The sequence below is a fragment of the Octodon degus genome, unplaced genomic scaffold, assembly GCF_000260255.1.
Source record: "Octodon degus isolate 3935 unplaced genomic scaffold, OctDeg1.0 scaffold00068, whole genome shotgun sequence".
Taxonomy (NCBI): domain Eukaryota; kingdom Metazoa; phylum Chordata; class Mammalia; order Rodentia; family Octodontidae; genus Octodon; species Octodon degus.
Window position 1 is genome coordinate 4,977,707 of NW_004524644.1, and position 10,292 is coordinate 4,987,998.

The 10,292-nt window shown below is 35.1% G+C and overlaps 1 protein-coding gene across 1 annotated transcript in view; it reads left to right on the forward strand.

The window, feature by feature from the left end:
- The window catches only part of Hspa4l (heat shock protein family A (Hsp70) member 4 like), a 97,138-nt gene extending 87,077 nt beyond the window's left edge, over window positions 1-10,061 (forward strand). The window contains exons 18-20 of the mRNA XM_023719501.1: window positions 1,035-1,154; window positions 4,943-5,104; window positions 7,387-10,061. Coding sequence (XP_023575269.1) covers window positions 1,035-1,154; window positions 4,943-5,104; window positions 7,387-7,575 — 471 coding nt within the window. The 3' untranslated portion in view covers window positions 7,576-10,061. The remainder of the gene's footprint in view (window positions 1-1,034; window positions 1,155-4,942; window positions 5,105-7,386) is intronic.
- Window positions 10,062-10,292: the final 231 nt, after the last annotated feature.

A 10,292-nucleotide genomic window follows, 5' to 3' on the forward strand; every position in this document is an offset into this window, starting at 1 on the left:
ATCTGGCTGCTGTGCTCGACTTCTTTCTGCTGCAGCCGTTAGAGTTGAACCCTTTGTGTCTCTCTGGCAAGATGTTCTGTTCCTGAATCAGCTGGGTGGGTCTTTCCTCTAGCCTCTTTGCAGAGAGTTCTGCTGAAGGGTTCCGTGTTGGGCCTGCATGCAGCCTGGGTCAAATGAGGATCCCCGGGCCCCGGGTCATCTCACTCACTCGCCAGGCCTGCACTCTGGGTCTCTTCAGGATCCAGAGAGCCCCGGGTCGTCTCACTCACTCACCAGGCCTGCGCTGTGGGTCTGTTCAGGATCCCGCGGCCGAGGTCGTCTCTAAATAATTAATTTTTAAAAAATTTAGTACCTAGCTATGAAAAAACTCATTTTGATTATGATTTGAGGAGGCCTTTGTAGTGGCACATGCCTTTAATCCCAGTACTTGGGAGGCTGAGACAGGAGGATTACCACAAGTTCCAGGACAGCCTGAGTGACACAGTGAGTTTAAGGGCAGTCTGAACTACAAAGTGAGACTTGTCCCAAAAAACAAAAAAATAACAAGTTATTATTATGAAATATAATTATTGTTATAGTAATAGATTTGAGAACAACTTGAAGGTAATCATGTAAATGAGAAAAAGAAATGTGCCATAGGCATTCTTGTGTAAGACTAAGAAAACAGCCACTGAAACTCACTTATTTGTAGGGGAAAAGGGACAACTTTTTTTTTTTTTTTCATATTTAATACAGAGACTTAGTACAAAGATCGGGGTCCTAGTGATACTCCTGTTTCCAGCCTCCCAAGTGCTGGGATTACAGGTGCGTGCCACCACACCCAGTCTCATTCACTATCTTAGGGCACCGCAGGGATGGGGCCAGCACGGCATGCCAGGCATGGAACCCCAGATCTTGTGTCTGCCTAAGCAGGCGCTTTAATCCACTGAGCTACCTGGCCGGCCCATCAGAACATTTTAATGTTTTCTCTTATTCATCATCTTGAAAGGACCAAATAAAATTTTTGAATTTAAAAAATTTCCTTATGTTAACAGAAATATGGCCAGCCTATTCAAGTGCGATACATGGAACATGAAGAGAGACCAAAAGCTTTGAACGACTTGGGAAAAAAGATTCAACTTGTGATGAAAGTGATAGAAGCATACAGAAACAAGGTATTGGATAGAGCCAACTGGTGACGCTGACGTGTGTGTTGTACTTGAAAAAAGCTAGGCCTCTCTAGAAGTACTCAGCTATAGTGCTTAGCAGTTGCTATCAATTTCAAGACTTTTTGTACCAAACTTAAAACTTTTTTTTAACTGAAGAAGTATCGGGGCTGGGGAGATGGCTCAGTAGAATAAGTGCTTCCCTGGCAAACTCAAGAGCCTGAGTTCAATCCCCGGTTCCACAAAAAAAAAGTATCATTAAAGGGTTGCTATATTTCAAATCAGTGGGTTATCTTCTAAAATTTCTTGCAACCACTAAATAAATTAATCCAGTGACAAAATTAATGTCATAATTATTTTTACTTATTCATTTTTGTGGGTTTTTTTAATTTTTACTTATTTATTTTTGCAGTACTGGGGACTGAACTCAGGACCCTGTGCTTGCCAGGCAGGCGCTTATTGTACTGAGCTGTCTCCCCAGTCCCTGAAAGTTGAGAAGGACTTTTTTTTTTGGCTGGCTGGCTCAGACTGCCTTAAGGGCCAGTCTGGGGATCTAACCTTAGTATCCTGTGCCACACTGCATTTGCATAAGCAGGTGTTTAAACAACTGAGCTAACCCTCAGGCCCCCACATTTTTTGTGTTTTGTATAGTAAAATGGCATCTTTTTTTATCAGCTTCTTGGAGATTAAACTCTGCTAGACTTTGTTACTCAGTTGCTTTTTCTTTAAATTGGTCTTGTTCTTCTAGTCCATTGCTCATCTATAATCTCCTGTATTTTATATACATGTTTAAGTATCTAAGTCTTTGCTACTTTAATTTCTGCTTTTTTTTTTTTTTTTTTTTTTTTTTTTTTGTACCAGAAATTAAACTGAGGACCTTGTGCTTGCCAGGCAGGAGCCGTGCCACTGAGCTATATCCCTGGCCCTTTCTCGTTTTTTTAAAGCCTCAAAAATGTAGTTATATAGATCACATAAACATTTGGCTGTAACAGTAAAATTTAGGAATAAATAAGTATATTGTGTACACAGGGGATTAAGAGACTTTTTCCTTAAAAAGACAAATATAAATATTTTATGTTTTGCAATAGCAAGTTTGTAAGCTATTTATCTTGGCTACTGAAATGCTCTAGCAGCCATAAAACTTTATTAAAAAGATAGCCATTTGAATTTGGCCCATGGACAATTTATTGATTTTATTCTAAATATTCAGTGTTACCCCCAGGTTTTGTCATTGCTTTTAAAATGACATCATTGTGTATCTGGAAATGGGTTATCTCATGTTAAATCTCACAAGGATCTACCCCCTCAAAAGAAGTTAATGCTTTTGCCTTCAGTTCCATATAAGGGAATGTTTAAGGAGTTGGTTGAGGATTATGTAGATAGTAAATTATGGGAGTTAGTATTCAAACATTTTCATACAAATTCTCAGCATCTATATTACCTTCCCAACTATATAGAGTAAAAAGAGATTATGTCTTTGAGAAATAAGAGGTTTCTAGGCTTGTAACATAAAATTATATCCAGCCAAGCTAAGGAAAAAATTCTCTACAGTGAATAACATATCTAAGTTGGAAAAATTTCAAATGCAGTATAATTATTGTTACCTACTACCTACTGGGCTTTAGCATCCTTCTAGAATGTGAGTGTTGGGCCGGGGAGATGGCTCAGTGGACTAAGTGCTTCCCTGGCAAGCACAAAGGCCTGAGTTCAATCCCTGGTTCCGCAAAAAGAAAAGAAAGGAAAAAAAAAAAAAAAAAAAAGTAGAATGTGAGTGTGTAGGTTTAATATACTATCCAAAGCTAGACAAGACGGTACTTACATTCAAGAATTTGAATTTTTATTAATGTGCCAGGCTGTGTTTTGGGTTCTAGGATTACAGCAAACAAAATACTGAACATGTTTCTCATGCCTCATTGGAAAAATGTAGAAAATAAAGTTACCACAAGTATGTTAGATGTCAATAAAGGGCTGTGGAGAAAGTAAGAGAGCGGCAGAAAGGGGTAGAATAGATTTGTTAGGCAGATCAGAAGACATGTCAAAAGAAAACTGGAGTTGATGGCTAAAGATATATCTAGAAGAGAAATATTCTATAAAAAGAGAATTCCAGTTGCTATACCCCCAAAGAAGAACATGGAGAAATAGCAACAGTGGAGGTAAAGAGTAGCAGTTGCCAAATTATGGAAGGCCTAACTGTCCATTATATATGTTTGTTATTGTTCATGGTCAGAGTTTGGGTTACCAGGCATGGTGGTGGCACTCTCCTGTAATTCTAGCACTCAGATGCCTGAGGCAGAAGGATCAGTGTGAGTTCCAGCACAGCCTGGGCTACAATACTGGATTCAAGGACAGCCTGAATTACATATAGCAAGACCCTGTCTCCAAAAAGACATTGAGTTTTACCTTTAAATTGGAAGCTATTAGGAGATTTTACAACATAAAATTATATGCTTTGACTTTGTTTTAAAGGATCTAGACATAGACTAAAGACATGGTTGGAATAATATAAGAAAGGCATTATGAAGGCATGAGATTGGATTTTTGAGGTGCAGGGGATGGTTAAATTGTGCATTTTGAATCTAAAAATTAACAAGATTGGCTGATAGGTATAATATAAGCACAATAGAAAGAGAAGTGAAAAATGATTTTAGAGGGGCTGGGGAGATGGCTCAGTGGAATAAACGCTTCTCTGACAAGCACAAGGGCCTGAGTTCAATCCCCAGTTCCGCAAAAAAAAAAAAAAAAAAAAAAAAAAAAATGACTTTAGAGATTTTGATGTGAACGAATAAAGGTTCCATAAACTGAGAAGAGGAAAATTCAGAGAAGTAGGTGGCAATGTAATCAGGAGTTTGAAACACAAATAACATTTTGAACTTTACAAATAAAAAGTGTGTAGTTGGCTCACACTAGACATTTTTTAAAAGTGTATAGCTGGAGAGATAAATGAGGAGCTAGCAAAGAAAACTTAAGTGATCTACAAAACAGAAAGAAATTCAAGAAATGTAGCAACCTTACAAATTAAGGTAAAGATGGTGGATATACAGCTTATAATCATAGGAGCAGAAAAGGGATTTGCATGTCTGAGGAAGTTTATGATTAAAAACATTGCATTCACATCTTCACATTTCTTTTGACTGTGGAGTTATCTGTTCATTCTGTTTTCTTTTATTTTCTGTGTCCCATGTATAATCTACCAAGGAAATCCTCTTGCTATATATTACACTGCCATTTCTATCTGGTTCTGTGATAAACCAATCTAAACCATGATTACTTAAGTTGTCTCTAGTTTGGCAGCTGGAATTTTCTTTTTCATACAGAGTTTATTATATCATTCTACTTAACAGGAATTTAAAATATTGTAGTATATATTCAGAGTTTTCTGTCTACTTTGTTATATGCCTATTTGCCTGTTTTCTCTTTATATTTTTTGTGGGTTGGGTTGGGTTGGGTTGGGTTGGGTACCAGAAATCAAACTCAGAACCAAATGCTTGCCAGACAGGCACTGTGCCACTGGGCCAATCCCTGGCCCAGTTTCTCTGTACACTCTTAACACATTTCACTCCACTATATAGCTGCTTTCCCAGTAAATATTCACTATTAATCATTCTTTTTCATAAAGCCTTTCCTTTTTAAACACACTGATTTTATTTTGTCTTTTAGTCACAGGTTTTATCTTTGTATTTTGCTTCTTCATATGAGTATGTGTTAGGTATGCATTCAGTAACATCTTTAAAGCAGAAATTATCAGAAAACTAGTGCTCACCAACTCAGTCACATTAAGTAAAACTTAATTTTAACAGGATGAAAGATACGATCATTTGGATCCTGCTGAAGTAGAAAAAGTTGAAAAATTTATCAGTGATGCCATGAGTTGGCTGAACAGCAAGATGAATGCACAGAACAAATTAAGTCTCACTCAAGATCCTGTGGTAAGAGTGGCAGAAATAGTTGCAAAGTCAAAGGTAAGAAACTAAGTGAGTTTAAGGATTTAAATTTTTTAATGGAAGTCATACTCAATAATAAAATTGTAGGACTTAGAAAAACAAATTTAAGACAAAACTTTTGCTAAATTTTTTTTAAAAGATTCTAGATGTGGACTATGTTCATTTTTAAAGTTTGTCACACAAGGTTGGTTTTTACATTTTGACTTTTGACTGTTGAATATATTTCAAATTTCCAGATTCAGTGAGACATCTGAAGTCTTCTTTATAGGATAGATCTGTTTTTTTTTTAAAAATCTAGTTTGAAATATATTAACTTTGGTAGTAAAATTTCATTTTTTAATAAGTTTATCTAAGCTGAGATAAACTTTCCAATTGAGGAGCCATGTCAAAAGATGTCATGGAAAACACCTTGAGAAACATGGTGAAAAAACTTCATAAAGAGATTAGTATCTAAATAGAAAAATTAGTAAAGACACTGGATTAGTAATTAAAAAAAGGAAAAATAAATACATGGAAAAGTGCTCTCCTATATCACTGACCTAAAAAATCAGTCTCTGTGGATGTAGAGACATGGATGCTACCTCGGCATGGTGGTACATGCCTATAATCCCAGCACTCAGGAGGCTGAGGCACAGGATCACCACCAGTTCAAGGCCAGCCTGGGCTACATTATGAGTTCAAGCCTACATAGCAAGACCCTGTCTCAAAAAAAAGAAAGAAAGAAAATAAAAAGAAGAGAAAGAAATGGATGCTATCCCCTGAGCACTTTGGTTAAATCTGTTACAACTTTGTTGAAATAGAATATATATACAATTTAAAGTGAATACACCCTTTAACTCAATTCACAATTCTAGGAATTACCACATAAATTCATGAATGTATATAATATGATGTAGCCATTAAATACAGTATCTTAGATATAAAGATATGTACAACATACTGCTGAGTAAGAAAGATTAAAATTATCTTATACTATTTATAAATTTGTGTTCATATTTTTATGCATGTATATATGAACATACATCTGAATGGCCACCAAAATGTTAATCTGTAGATGTACTTCAAGATAATTTTTACTTTGTTCAGTAGTTTTGAATTAGATTTTTTTAATTTTAGAATCAGTTAAATAAAAGTACTTTTATTCTGTGAAAGTTTTGCAAAGAAGTTTGTGGTAGGTATTTTTCTAATCAGGGAAGAAGGCAAGTCCAACTAGAGCATTTTATCTAATACATTCTCCTCTCTCTTCATCCTCATCCCAATCTGTCTGAAACTGGTTTCAAATTTTTTTTTAATTTGGTTAATTTATATAGCAGTGTTTCTCTGTAAAAACCAAGGAAATAGAAAATACCTAATATTCCATTTAAATTGATTGATTTTATTTTCCCTTTAGCAGAACTGAAAGGAAATGGTATCAACAACTAAAGTTAGCATGTATATTTACATGGTTTATTAAAATTATTTTCATATAAATGTTGAGAAATTTCAGTTCCAATGTTGAGTAATTCAAATAGGTGTTATGTGACATACTTCCCATAATTTTCAAATCATTTGGCATAATTTCAAGAAAAAACTAAAAATTAAGTGCGTGCCTATAATCTCAACACTCAGGAGACTGAGGCAGGAGGTTTGCTTCAAGTTCACAGCAAGCCTAGGCTACAAAATGAGCTCAAGGCCAGCCTAAACTGCAGAGTGAAATCCTGTCTCAAAAAGGCCAAAAAAAAAAAAAAAAAGTAAACTTGAGACATTAAGTGGATGCACATAGAGCCCTTACAGACACATTTATATAAATACCACTTTATTTCTCTGGTAGGAGAAACTAAAAGTGTAAATAAGGACCAAAATATATAATAGATACTATGAAATAGGAAGAAAACATTCATGGTAAAGGGCACAAGGGAAGTGGAGGGAGAAAGGCAGTAAGAAGAAAAAAGCAAGAAAAGGAAAACAATGTTTTTGTAAAGACGGGATGGAAGGAGAATGCAAAAAACAAAATAAGGTATATCATGGATGGTATATCAAGTTCTATATGATGAATGTGATCATTATTGTATATCTGAACTGTACCAATAAACAATGATAAGAAAATTATGAATAAACAAGTTTTAAGATTAGATACAAAAGAATGTTAAACACTGAATAGTTCCTAATTGCCACAAACATGTACTAACGGAAGATAAATCTATGAACCATTTAAGAAACTGTTATGTAGCTGAGTTAACATAAGAATGGGTAATTCTCTGGAAGTTTAGAAAATGAATGTAGATCTTTAAAAGTGGATATTATCTTACTCATGTCTGTAGGAATTGGATGATTTCTGTAACCCCATCATTTACAAGCCCAAGCCAAAAATAGAAGCTGCTGAAGATAAGACAAAAGCTAACAGTGAACACAATGGACCAATGGATGGACAGAGTGGGCCGGAAACCAAGCCAGATGTAAAAGACAGCTCACAGCATACGAAATCTTCAGGAGAGATGGAAGTGGACTAAGTTTTAATTTTATCTTTATATAATTCAAACGCTGCAAGTAACCCCAAGGTCCATTCATCTTTTACATCTGGTACACACAACAGATATTCAGTTCCAAACTACTTTTTGTCATTTGTTTTTAGAGTAGTTTTGAAGTGTTCTATGAGTGCACCTCTGTTCATTTCCATTGCTGCTTTTGTGAAGCTTTGAATGCAAATTTACAGAATGCAGATTTACACATCAGTTTAAGCTTTCCTGATAACTATTTCATATCAGACATGCAAGATTTAGTATGTAATTGGCAACAGTCTACCTTATTTAAAGCTCCTACCTTGGATAAATCCCCAGTTTCTTTATTCAAGAAAGGAAACTATTGCACTATTGTTACAGACAGATAGACTTAATCACATTGTTATTTTGAAAAACAAAATTGATGTGGTTTAAAGCCACTGAGGCACTGACCTTTTTCTAGATTGTATTAGTTTAAATATTAAATGAGAGGTCATTCAACAAATTAGTCTATCTCATTGATGTATCATGAGAACTTCCGTTTTGTAGTCATCGAAGAAATGAACCAAATCCCATGTGGAAAAGAGAAAATGCACAATTTTATGTTAAGGTGACACCAGCAATTTACTTCTTTTATTAGTATTGCAAATGGATGTTTTCTCAGAGTAACTCTTATCTTTTTCATCTGAAACTTTTAAATTACTTGTGAAGGCCAGTTGCTGTTAAAATAATGGTAGCCTATACGTTCATGTTATAGGGAAAATGCTATAGACCACAACAGATACATCTGATGTTGCTAGCCTTGTTAAAGTTTTTAATGGTTGTGTTGGTTTTCTTAGTTGATTTTGTTAATAATACTTTAACACAGAATAGGGAGAAATGGCACACTGCATTGCATTATATATACTGATTTACTGTTAAAGTATAAACACTATTAAATAAGCAGTAATACTTGAAAAGGAGCACTTATACTTACAAGTCTTAGGAAGTAATGCTTGTAATAAACTTAACTATGTTATATATCAATAGGCAAATGTAATATGATATGATGTGATTAAATTGTAGTCCTGCTGTTAAATTACCTTTTGAAACCTTGGCTCCAGTTTTGGTGGGAAGAAGGGACAGTGCACTTAGTGTTAAGTATTTCCTGTATGCTTCATCACCAGCCTTGTTTACATCTCTCAGTTCTACCCAGAGGCTTGCAGCTGTTTTCCCATGGTTAAAGATGTAAGTTTAACCTATGAGGGGAAGAAGCATAGACAAATGTATGGGCCTTTGTGTTCCTAGTCATGAGACTGACGGGTTAAGATTCTGAAAGGCTCACTTTTTCCCCAAAACTAAATCTTTATAGTAAAAAGAATTAACATTGAGTTAAGTAGTATATATTGAGTATATCTTCAGGGATAGTCATTTCTCAAACCTAGTTCTCTAATAGAGATTTTGTTTCTACAATGTAGCCTCCACATTTCAAAAGGAGAGTATGGAGCAGTGTGTTTTGCAGGGATTTTTTTCTTCACCCTTTTGAGGGGAGTGTCCCTATTTTGCATATAAAAGATCCCTATAGCCCTAACATTTTTTAATGTCTATGTCTTAATACTCTTTAAATGAAGTAATTACATCTGATAATTAATGAAACATTTTTTAAAAATGGGTGTCAATGGAGTGCAGTGGTGTACATCTACAATCCTAGCTGTATAAGGAGGTTGAGGCAAGAGGATTCCAAGTTGAAGGCCAACCTGGGCAACATAATGAGACCCTGTCTCAAAAATAAAAAAGAACAAAAAGCACTGGGGAATGCAGCTTAGTGTCAGAGTACTTGTCTAGCACACTCAAGCCCTGGGCTCAATCCCCAGTACTGCCAAAATAAAAAACATAACTAGGGAAAGGAATATGTAACACCACAGAAGGAGACTGGAGCCTTTTTTTTTTTTTTGGTTAAGACTCCCACTCCTTTAGCTAAGAGATATACCTCAAAAATTTCCTAGAAATAAATGGTGGGAATGGCCCTTTGCACATTAGAAGTATCTAGTATATCCTGACATTTTCTGTTCCCTCTGTTACATCATTTGAGTTTTGTGTTTTACTCAGTTAATATCTCTTTGTATGTAACTATATGATGCTTCATTAGTAAGTTGAATATATCCAAGATAATATATATGCTTGTCCTACCAGTTAATTCAGGGTGAATACCTTCAAAAACCATTATCCTACAAGGTAGTTATTTATTGAATTCACAAACTAAAGAGAATGTGTTCTGCTAAATATACTTTCCACATTCCATAGACAGAATGGATGAGTCCAGTTTTAATCTGCATTAATATATGCAATACTAGTTCAAAAATTAAAGATATTGCAAAATAAAAAGTTGCTGTTTCAGAATGATTTTAAAGATGCTTAACAAAACCAAACAATGTCATATAGTAGGCAGAAATTAAGAATATGAGGCCAGGGAGATGGCTCAGTAGAATAAACGCTTCCCTGGCAAGTGCAAGGACCTGAGTTCAGTCCCTGGTTCCACAAAAAAGAAAGAAAAAGGAAAAAGAAGAAAAAAAAAAAAAAAGAATATGGGACAGGTGAAGAACCTTGCTTATGGTACACATGTAACAGTGGGCTGTTTGTTTTCACTGAAAGCTTTAAAAGGAATACAAATTTAGTTTTGTGTTTTTATCAAATAATAAGGTCTTGTACAGCTTGACTCTAGCAAAGTATTAACTCTTGATGGCCAGTTT